Source organism: Sebastes umbrosus, chromosome 16 (assembly GCF_015220745.1).
Source record: "Sebastes umbrosus isolate fSebUmb1 chromosome 16, fSebUmb1.pri, whole genome shotgun sequence".
Classification (NCBI taxonomy): domain Eukaryota; kingdom Metazoa; phylum Chordata; class Actinopteri; order Perciformes; family Sebastidae; genus Sebastes; species Sebastes umbrosus.
In genome coordinates, this window is record NC_051284.1 from 1,627,501 (window position 1) to 1,639,262 (window position 11,762).

An 11,762-nucleotide genomic window follows, 5' to 3' on the forward strand; every position below is an offset into this window, starting at 1 on the left:
CTGTGATTCCATCTCATTTATTACCATTGATTGACAAGACATTTGCCGTCCTTAACTCTGAAGGAGCTGATGTTTGCGATTGCAGAGTCAGTATTCAAGGTTTTCCACTGCCTAGGAAATGGTTAAAAAAGTCTCACTTCTAAAAGGGTGATAAGTGGATTTTTTTAGCCAACATTAATTGAAGACTGTGCCTTTTTTATTCAGACTCATAACACAGATACAACTGCCTTTTTTATAATGTTAATCATTTTGAAAATATCATATATACAATCATCACTTTGCTCTCCTTTGTAACTCCATGATATATTTTTTTAAGCCCTTTCTCTACGCCCATTTCTTGCGCTTGCCGGATTTTTAAAGAATGTTACTCCCCAGAAGAGCTGAGACCTTTATTTACTGGTGTGCGATTAGTCTTTGTTAAATAATTCTTGAACTTGTACTTCCTCCAACTTCACTAATATTTATATATAATAAATAATAATAGTTTGGCATCTCTATCTCGGCAAACATTACAGACTGATTGGAGGGGTTCCCAGATTTTTTAAATCATTCACTGAGCATGCAAACTTACAGTACATATATCATACCATGATGCTTACTGTATGTGTAAGCCACACACACAGTCACACACTGTTATAATTCAGCAGTTTGTAGTGGGAGATTCACTCTACTACGTGAGAGATTAAGCACCTCTTAAAACATGGATCCAGTGTGGGCCAATCCAGTGTGACTGTGAAAATGTACTTGTCAAAAGTGTGATAAGTATGTAGCATTTATGTGACAGCATGATGAGCCAAGGCCTTTCCAGCGACTATGACTATTAGGCAGCGTATAAAGCATACACACTTACCTCACTGCTTTACAACCAAGAAAAGTTTACACACTGCAAATAAGCTGTTATTTAAAAAAAAAGCAATATTGTTCATGACAATCTGATTCATGAATGAAGTAGATTTCATTTGATCTAATAATCTTAAAAAGGAATCCATGTTTCATTTTGCACTTGAAACATGCTTGCCATTTCAGATGTGCTTGTTCATCTCTGACTGAAGTTCTAAGAGCGTAGTATAGAATAAGTTGGTTCTCAGCTGAAATATTGAATATATTTCTTTCTCTGTGTGTTGCAGGTGGCAGGGGTGAGCCTTCCAGCTATATATGTACCACATGTAAGCAGCCCTTCCCCAGTGCCTGGTTCCTGCTGCAGCATGCCCAGAACACCCACGGCATTCGCATATACCTGGAGTCCAACCCCTCCAACGCATCCCTCACCCCACGCATCAGTATGCCTCCACCCCTGGGCAATGACTCCATCCCGCAGTCCCCCCTCACCAACTTTCTCGGGGACAACAACCCCTTCCACCTCCTGAGGATGACGGGCCCCCTGCTCCGGGAGCCTCCACCAAGCTTCATGGAGAACCGCCTCCCCAACACGCCTCCATTCATCAGCCCGCCTCCCCGCCACCACCTGGACCCCCATCGGCTGGAACGCCTTAGCGCAGAGGAAATGGGCCTCATCTCACAGCACCCTAGTGCCTTTGAGAGGGTAATGCGGCTAACACCTGTGGCCATGGAGTCCCAGTCCATGGACTTCTCCAGGCGGTTACGTGAGTTGGCGGGGAACAACAACACCACCACACCACCGTTGTCACCCAGCAGGGCCAACCCTATGCACCGACTACTAAACCCCAACCCCTTCCAGCCTGGGCCAAAATCACCTTTTTTGAGCACCCCCCCCTTACCGCCGATGCCCCCAAACAGCACCACCCCTCCCCAGACACAGGCCAAGGTCAAGTCCTGTGAGTTCTGCGGTAAGACCTTCAAGTTCCAGAGCAACTTGGTGGTGCATCGGCGCAGCCATACTGGAGAAAAACCATACAAGTGCCAGCTGTGTGACCACGCCTGCTCTCAGGCAAGCAAGCTGAAGCGCCACATGAAGACACACATGCACAAGGCTGGATCCCTGACGGGGCGCTCAGATGATGGACTGTCCACCACAAGCTCCCCAGAGCCAGGCACCAGTGATGTCACAGGTGAGGGCATGAAGAATCGTGATGGGGACTTCCAGGGGGAAGGCAATGAGGAGGAAGAGGAGGAAGAGGAAGAAGAGGAACTTGAGAATGAGAGTCGACCAGAATCCAACTTCAGCATGGAGTCTGAGTTCTACCGGAACAGGGAGAATGGCGCTAAACTGCCCTCAGAGGAGAAGTCATCACTCGCCCTTGAGAAGATGGTGGACGGTGGGGGGCTCAACTCTATACAGCAGTACAATAATTTGATAGTTGACAATCGTAAAAGGATGCCCTTCTCCAAGAGGGGCTCGGATGGCCAGCGGGACACTGGGGATGAGGACTCAGTGGCTGGGGAGATGGACCACCACCATCACCACCACCAGCAGGAAGAGAGGACAACCATTAACGGCCGGAATTGTGGCTCCGGTGACTCTTTCTCAGGCCTGTTTCCCCGTAAGCCCACCCCTATCACCAGCCCCAGCCTGTCCAATTCCTCAAATAAGAGGATCAAGATTGAAAAAGACTTGGACATTCCCCCAGCACCCCACATCCCCTCTGAGAACGTCTACTCCCAGTGGTTAGTGGGCTATGCGGCCTCACGCCACTTCATCAAAGACCCTTTCCTAGGCTTCACTGACTCCAGACAATCGCCCTTCGCCACCTCCTCTGAGCACTCGTCCGAGAACGGCAGCCTGCGGTTCTCAACGCCTCCGGGTGACCTGCTGGATGGAGGCCTGTCGGGCCGCAGCGGCACCGCCAGCGGAGGCAGCACACCTCATCTGGGTGGAGGCCGGCCTACCTCCAAGGATAGCAGGAGGTGCGACACCTGCGAATACTGCGGCAAGGTGTTCAAGAACTGTAGCAACCTGACGGTGCACCGGCGCAGTCACACTGGCGAGAGGCCCTACAAGTGTGAGCTGTGCAACTATGCCTGTGCCCAGAGCTCCAAGCTCACGCGCCACATGAAGACACATGGCCAGCATGGTAAGGAGGTCTACCGCTGTGACATTTGCCAAATGCCCTTCAGCGTGTACAGCACTCTGGAAAAACATATGAAAAAGTGGCATGGAGAACATTTGATGACCAATGAGGTCAAAATTGAACAAGAACAAGCTGAGAGAACCTAAACCAGGTTCTCTGTTTCCATACTCTGCACCACACTTTGACTTAAAAAATAAACAAAACGGGGTAGCTGGATACTCTTATTCTGAAAACTTAATTTTGGGTTAATTTTGTGTTTTTAAGAAACTGCCAACTGAAAAAAAAGTGAAAACAGAGATCTTAACACCAATTGAAGCTGTCTAAACTGCCTCATTTGGGGTTCCTTTTTAAACAATCAGTCAGTTGAGTTATAACATATGTGGAGCCTTTAACTGTGCAATAATTTCTGTATTTATTGGATTTTGTATTTTGGCATGTGCAGGTACATTATTATTTAGGCATTTTAAAAAACTGTTTTACTTTGATTTTGCGTTACTCTGTTAAACCCACATGATATCCTGAGAGTTTTTTAGAAGACAAAAGTCCATTTTAAGTAATAATTTTTTTGGCCACTGCTTGTAGGAAATTGTATATTAAGCTAAACGTGTGATTTCTTGAAGAGAAGCTGAATTCAATCTTCAATTTGAAAGTGGCGTTAACTGAGAATGCTAGAATTAGTCTATTTTGTGTGATGACGATACGCGGACAACAATCCTTTGGCATTGTAGCATGAACTGAGTCTAAAACATGTCAATATAATTGGATATGTAGCACTGAGCGTCATATTTGACAGTAAATCTAAAATCAAAGAGGATCCCAAGGTTCATAAACCCTGTCTCCTCCTAGGAACATCATTACCAGCCAGAAGAAAGAGATTCTAGATAAGGCAGCTGCTGACTGGTATGTAGTACCAAGCCCTGACAACGCTACGACAACCATCCCTCACTTCTTCTGCTTTGCCCCCTCCCCCCCTCCATCTTACCTACATTCATACATCCATGTATTATATTTTGCATGAAGCCATATGATCTAGGCTATATTATTTATTTTAAGTAAACTGAGCATGAAGCCATGCAATACGAGTATGCATAGAGGTAGATAGAAGAATGAGACAAGAGAGCGAGCACAGGGACATCTCAGGGTGAGCTATACTACTTTTCTTGATATACCCATTCATTCCTATGCTTCCAGAAGCATTTCTATTTCATAACACGTTGAAATAATCAGGGACAGTTGTGTCCGCTACACCATCCCTTGCTGCCCTCTGTCCCCCCTACCGAGCTAATGCCCAAGATTTATACTCGAATCAAAGTGGTTAGACTCGATTCTATTTGAAGTCACAGCTTCTAAATATAACATGAATTAGTTTAGAGAGGGTTAAATGGATGTGCATACATGGCAGATGTCACTACTTTAACTCCATTTCTGCAGAAAATTGAATTCTCAGATTTATAAAAATTAACATCCCTATGCATTTTGTGTGCTAAAATATCTTACAATTTGTTTCAAAAAAGTGGTACGGTAAATTTTGACTAGTGTTGTTATAGTGATTCTATAATTATATAATCTGATCTCCAGGAATAGGAATCCGTCAAAGTTTTACCATTAGTTGTGGGACAGTTTTGTGTAGAAGAGGAACTATATATCAGTGTGTGCTGAAGTAGTAAGACTAATAGAAAGAGAAGCAGCATCAGTTCGCTCCATGCCCCTTTGTTCATTTGAATATCATAACCCCAGTTTTCTTTAGGCCCCATCCGCCTTCATAGTGGCACTTTTAAAAAAGAAAAAAAAATCAGATCTGATTTGCTGTCAATGTATAAATTCAGAGCTCTTAGCAACAGACCCGCACTTTATGATTTTTCCGTCCGACACAGACACAAAGCTGGACAGAAAAGGTACAAAAGGGTCTAGAGCTTGGGATCTCCTGACGCTGAAGTGCCCAGGGTTGTTAGGCTAGGCTTTCCCAATGCTGGCACTATAAAGTTGAAAAAAAAAAGAAGAAAGAAAAACAATTTATTTGGGACAGTTTTTGTACTGCCATTCGATTTGACATGAGTGTGCCTTGAATAATGATCTTCCTATTTATTGTCTCAGACAAATGCAACACTTTTTATGAAGCATCAAATTGAACAAGAAAGAAAAGTAAAATTGTGTTAACTTTAACGTGATTTGACATTTCAACAGAAATATTGAAATCAATACAACAATGAAACAATGCTCAGTTTAGGTTTAGGAGTACCCAGCACAATATCAGTGTGTCTGTGTGTGTATATATGTATGCATATGTACATATAAAGGCACAAACTTATATATAGATATATATCAAATTCCTCACTCATAAGGACAAGAGTCTGTCCCACAACAGAAAATTCCAGGAGTGGACAAAAGCCACACAAAAAGTCAAGGAAGAGACTCAACAAAAATCAGGAAATGCAGAAACTAAAAAAAGAATTTAGTGCACTCTGTCTTAAAATAAGTTTACAGTATTGAAACAAGTACAAGGGTAAAATAATATTTGTGTGTATGTGTGTTTTAAACAAACGAGTATTTTTTTTTTCCAGGTTTGCTTATAAAGTTTCTCTGAATGCCGTAGTGGCGATGTGTATATTGTTTTTTTTCTTTTTCTTTTTTTTTGGTGACGGGGTTTTAGTATATATATAAATATATATGAATATATATTACATTTTTCTTGTTTACTGTAAAAGTATACCAGTATTTGTAATATTGGAGAATGCCTGGGCATTTTACAAAAATAGAAAAAAGGTTGTTTTTTTATTTTTTATTTTGCAGTCCAATTTAAATTGTGGGTCTCTTAAACTGTTTTTGTCACTGTAACTGTAAAAGTCTTAAGTTTTAGTAACTTTTATTCTGCCTTGGGTGTAATGAAATAAAAAATAAACAAATTAAAAAATGACTGAGCTGTAACAACCTTGGATTTGGTGGTGGGATGGCTGTTGGGGTAGGGGTGGGGGGGGGATGGGTTTTCTCCCTTAGAAACGACAGAACATTGGTTCTGCTTTTCAGGAAAAACACACTGAGAATCCTGACTTTTATCTATTTTTCTTCTTCTGGAATGGATTATTCTTCATGGATGGTTTGAAATATGTGTGTAGGCACTTGCTGTCTTTCCTAAGGAGCTTGTCTTTTTTTAACTTGTAGGCTATGTGCATCCTTTTGTAAACAAGGTACTCTGAGTACCTCGGGACGTCTTGCTCTTGTATCGGGTGCAGGGGGAGAATGACTTCATGCCAATGACGAGATACGACTCACAGGCTGCCGCAAGCTATTTTCCTCTCGTTGGGCAGGATAAATCACCTGATGAATTTGTACTGTTGTAATGAATGACGTTGTACAGAAGGGGATCAAAAGGTTGTCTGACGGCCTTTTAGTGACAAAAACACAAGTCAATGGTTTGTTTACCGTTCCATTGGTTGTACATAGTTTTTTATGACTATGCTGTTTTCATTTTGTTTGACTTTTTTTTCTTTTTATTTGTTTGTGATTTCTAACTGGCACTGGCAGTGACTTCATGTGTCTAGGGGTGGGGTTGGGGGTGGGGGGGTATTCTGTTTGACCTTTGTGACCTCCATGTCAGTTTTCAGGCACATGTCTCCCCCGTTGATATTTCTCGGCATGAGAACAGAGCACAAATACAAGCTGTTACAATTCTTCATCCTTTGCTTGTTTGTCTCATTTTCTTTGAGCTGGTCTGACAGAAAGGGACCATGGCAACACACTGATGGACATAAACCTGAAATATTATTCACACACTCTTAAATTCTGCTCGAGGTTTTTGGCGTAATTCAATAGAGTCCTGAAAACATATTAACTTCAAACACATTTACTGCTGCTGACACTGACCACAAAAACCCACAATCATACGAACACCTGCAAATCAAAGAAGTGCCGAGATGATGAAGAAGAAAACAACCTGACTGTATGCTCCATTCGTTTGATGCTTTTTCTCATAGAAAATGGTTGGTGCTCAGATAAAACCCTGAAAGCTACTGAATTCCCCATCAGCAGCTCCTCTCTAGAAGAAGCAGAAGCTAATCCAGTAAAGTTGCATTTGTTACGACAGTAGACTTTTATTTGTCAGCCACTTCCTGATACTGTCTTCTGTCCTGTTTTTATTGGCTCTCCCACCAGGTCCTACCTATCAAAATCAAATCAATTCCACATTCCATATCGTCAGCTAGCTTTAGGTTTCAAAAATAATATAAACAAAAAGCAGCATTGGGATGAAATTGAGAAAATGTAATTTTTGATATGTAATAATGTTCAATAATGCAGAGGGTCTGGGACTGGGGGGCGGGGCTTTTGGAGTAGAGATGTAATGCTGTTTGTGATGTCACTTTATTTAAATACATAAACTGACTCTTATAGGCTGCGGCTTGTGTTCTCTATGATGTCACTGAGATGCGGCCAGTGGACGCTATTGGCTGGTTACAGTAAACATGACATTGAGACTCCCCCCGTCTACCTCTTTTTTTTTTAAGTGCACCGCACCACAAAATGACTTGCACATAAATAACCACAGTAAAAGAGTCCATTGAATACTACAGATAGTTTGACTGGTCTGAGCCATTCAACACATCATAATGTAATGTTTTCCTGTTTATAATTACATTTCATTCTCTGCATGGTCCAGTCATTAACAGTACACTTATACATATACATGAACTATAAGTACATTTAAATTTCCACTATAATTAAATCTGAAATATTTCTAACCCTTCTGAAGATGTAACAGGAGAGTTTTCAGAGAGCATGTCCACACTGGAGCACACGGCTTCAAGGCAGTGAACTTTATTTAAAGACTAATGTTTCGATGCCCACTGCGTCTTCATCAGAGTATTGTATTTCGTTTTAAAGCATGTGGAGTACACTTCAGCACATCACGTTAACTTTGCAGTGTAGTCACTAACAAAATACTTTTATACTTATACTGTAAGAATATTAAAATTCCTTTTGAGCCGTCATAATTAAATCCAGTGTAAATTGTATACAGTAAAATTTACTATTATACTGCACACTTTTATACATATACTACAATTAAACAGTAATACACTCTTATCCTGTTAAAAAAACACGTTATTACTTTTGTCACATACATACAGGTACATACATGAAATTTGACCTCTGCATTTACCCCTTCCTAAGCATTTAGGAGCAGCCGGGGAGCAACTTGGGGTTCAGTGTCTCGTTCAAGGACACTTGCGGACAGGAGGAGCTGGGGATGAACCGCCAACATTGTGGTTAAAGGACGACCCGCTCTACCCACTGAGCTACAGCCACCCCTAATATATATTGTTGTGTAACAGGATATGTTTCTACATATATTGGATGCATATCTTAATTCCCTTTGAGCATTTTTTAATTAAATCTGAGGCCATCACTAAAAAAATACTTCTAACCCTCCACTTTATTAATCAGATAGTGTTTACCAGTTTAAACTGGGACAAACCACAATTTACTGTTATTCCTTTACTGACTGCACAGTAGAGATTATTATTATCCTGTTAACGACAACACTGCGTTAGCAGGGTATTTTTAAACATTTATCATAAGTATGATTTAATTCCTTTTAAATGTCTATAATTAAATCTGGAACCACAGCTTATAGTCGTCACCGACCGCTCGTTCATCATCAGAAAAGAGCTGAGGCCGGGCGTAGCAACGCAACGGTGAGGAAAAGAGAGTGATGGCAGCACGGAGCATGGCCTGGGCAGCCCCCCCCTCACCTCCCTTTCCAGGCTGCCTCGACAGAGGCATTCCAACAGAGGGCTTCTGCTCGGAGTGGAACAACAGGGCAGATGCTGGTCTATGGGAGAGAGCATCCCCGACAGTGTGGGTGCAGTCGGCAACTCTGAGGTGTGAGAAGTGAAACCAATGCTGAAGAGCCTTAAACCTGCATTCTCTCTACCAGCCAGCAGGGGGCGACTCCTCTGGTTGCAAAAAGAAGTCTGATTGTATAGAAGTCTATGACAAAATGAGCCTATTTCTCTCTTGATTTATTACCTCAGTAAACATTGTAAACATGAGTTTATGGTGTCAATCTCTAGTTTCAAGTCTTCTTCAATACAGCATGATGTTCATTTAGTAAATGATGGTCCCATTTAGAGTCACATAGACCATAAAGCAGGGGATGCTTCACGGCGGGGCTACCTTGTGATTGACAGGTCGATACCACGGCGTTGTCTGGTCTGGGAGTTGTCCGTGTTTCCGTCTTAGAACTTTAACCCTTTCACACTGTGTTTTCAGTTCATCAAAGTTAATTAGAACCTTTGGTCGCCTAAAAATGTCTTCTTCAGCGTTCGGTTGTACTTTACTCCACCCTCTCATGTCACTTCTGGTTGCAAATAACGGAGATGGTGACGGCTACAACTCAACATAGCGACAGCCAAAATGACGCACTTAAGGCTTCAAAACAGCAGTCTACAAATGATTGGGTGATGTGACGATGACTACGTCCACATACAGTCTATGTGTGGGTCACGTGACCCACTTAGGGCGTGATGGCGTGATCTGGTTGATGTTGTTAAATAAAGCGGATGTTGGCTATTTTGTAGAAAATGTAAAGAATGTTTTGATTAAAACAAATTACATTGCTCATAGAGCACATTACCCTCACCTGTCCACCTCCTCAGCACTCCATGACGTCTCGTTAAAACGGCATGAACCAAATATGACGTTTTTATATGGAGGACGGAACCTGCCAAAATAAAAAATAAGTGAATAAATAAATAAATGACTCAGTAAATAAATAAGTGTCATTAAATGTAGCAAAAATAATATTAAAAATAAATGTAGCCATTGATTAATTGATAAAATGTGACATAAACTTATATTTCTGTTTTAATTTGCTTCTTTATTGATTTATATTTGTAATAATTCCATTATTTATTCTCTTTAATTCTACCTTTTATTTATTTATGTATTCATTGTTTATTCATTTTAAAATGTGTTTATTTATTTTTGCATTTATTTTTTTATTCATTTTAAAATGTGTTTATTTATTTTTGCATTTATTTTTTTATTCATTTTAAAATGTGTTTATTTGTTTTTGCATTTATTTTTTTATTTATTTATACATTTTTGCATTTATATTTATTTATGTATTTATTTTTCTGGGAACCCTCAGGCCAATGCTGCTGCGCCTCAAAGCGACAACGGCACCCATGGGAGACTCTGCTCGAGCCTGGATCGGTGGAACACGCCGGACTGCTTGGTGCTCTGCACGGCACCGAGTCCTATGATGGAGAGAACGGGCTCTGCAGTGTCTGATGTCATGGAGCTGTTGTCACTGCGTGGTGCATTTCCAGCAGCATCGGCCTGAAGGTTCCAACTCCGAACGAGCTCAACCTCGGGAAGGAGACTGGCGGTGCGTCTGCAAAACAGTTCAGCTTCAGACGGTTGATCTGCACACCTGTACCACTATGAGATGGCAGCGAGGGGAGCAGCAACAGGTCGATGACCCGCTTAAACAGAAGAGTAAAAAAAAAGTCTATTAATACTAAGATTAAATAAATAAGTTTTAGCCAGTTTCATGACGGCCCAGTGTCAACCACACTCACACACACAAACCAGCCATAACCCATATGTCTATTTCTCCCTCATCGATCTCCACACGGGATTCAAGGGTTCTATGACACAATGTCAGCTGCTGCATTACAGGCGGGTCGACGGTGCAATCACGGATCTCACCACCAGGCTCGTCCTTTTTCACTTCCTACTCCTGGTTTTGGCTGTCGTTACTGTGTTATTACAGATCGACGTGTGCAAATCGTACCCTGGGTTGGCGGTGGGATGTCTGGCTGTATTACCTTGTGGGGAAATACACTTCACTCTAGTTTAACCCTGGGGGATGGAGGAAGAACACACGTGTCTGTTCCTCCTTCATCGATCTCCACAAGGGAGACGGGAGGGATGAAACACAGTGACCCGCAACGTCTGCAGCTTCATAACAGGCGGGCCAGTGATGATGTGTTCAAAACTTCATCACAGGCTCGTCTCTTTCCATGTTCTCCCTACGGGAGGGATTGAACACGGTGACGTAAATGGTAAAAACGGTAAATGGACTTGCATTTATACAGTGCCTTTCTAGTCTTCCAACCACTCAAAGCGCTTTACACTACATGTCAGTATTCACCCATTCACACACACATTCAAACACTGATGGTTCGTTTAATGACCTCATATCCGGCTCGGACATTTCTATATCGGTCTCCCATAGGCCAGCCTTCCGTTTTTGGAAAATCACGTGAGGGCTGAGACAGAGTCGCAGCTTTCTAGCCGCCACCTCACAGCTGGTCACAGAGTTATTTTTTTGCAGTTCTACAGCGTTCAACGGCGGCAGGGTTTAATGGGGTTTAGGGCAGCTGCCCTTCCAGTGCTACCGCTGTGGCTTCTACACATGCAGTGCTTAGCCTTAACAGGTTGAGGAGGGTTGGACTCTCTGTCCAGGTTGTGCAGACCATCCAGGCGGCAAGGACGGGATCCACCACTGCCTGTTACAGGTGTGCTGAAAAGGAGGCCAGATCCCCTGTCCTGTGTAGTTGGGTCCATTCTCTCCTTTTTGCTGGAGATGGACAGAAGGCTGTCTCATGCCACTACTAAAGTGTTTGCAGCAGACACTCCTTCCTGCCACAAGGGTTTTGGCAACAGACCGGTTTTTGGCTACCCTCTCGTGAAGCGGTTCTTGCAGGAGGCCTCCCCCCCAGCAGTGGAGGTAAGAGAGTGTGTGAACTGACCGCCCTGTCGGTGCACCCC

General features: G+C 42.4%; 1 protein-coding gene across 2 annotated transcripts in view; it reads left to right on the plus strand.

Annotated features, from left to right (window-relative positions):
• Positions 1–5,904, plus strand: part of bcl11ba (BAF chromatin remodeling complex subunit BCL11B a) — a 47,759-nt gene extending 41,855 nt beyond the window's left edge. For both annotated transcript variants that reach the window (XM_037746566.1, XM_037746567.1), the window contains one exon: positions 1,128–5,904. In XM_037746566.1, coding sequence (XP_037602494.1) covers positions 1,128–3,136 — 2,009 coding nt within the window. In that variant the 3' untranslated portion in view covers positions 3,137–5,904. The remainder of the gene's footprint in view (positions 1–1,127) is intronic.
• The last annotated feature ends 5,858 nt before the right edge of the window (positions 5,905–11,762 follow it).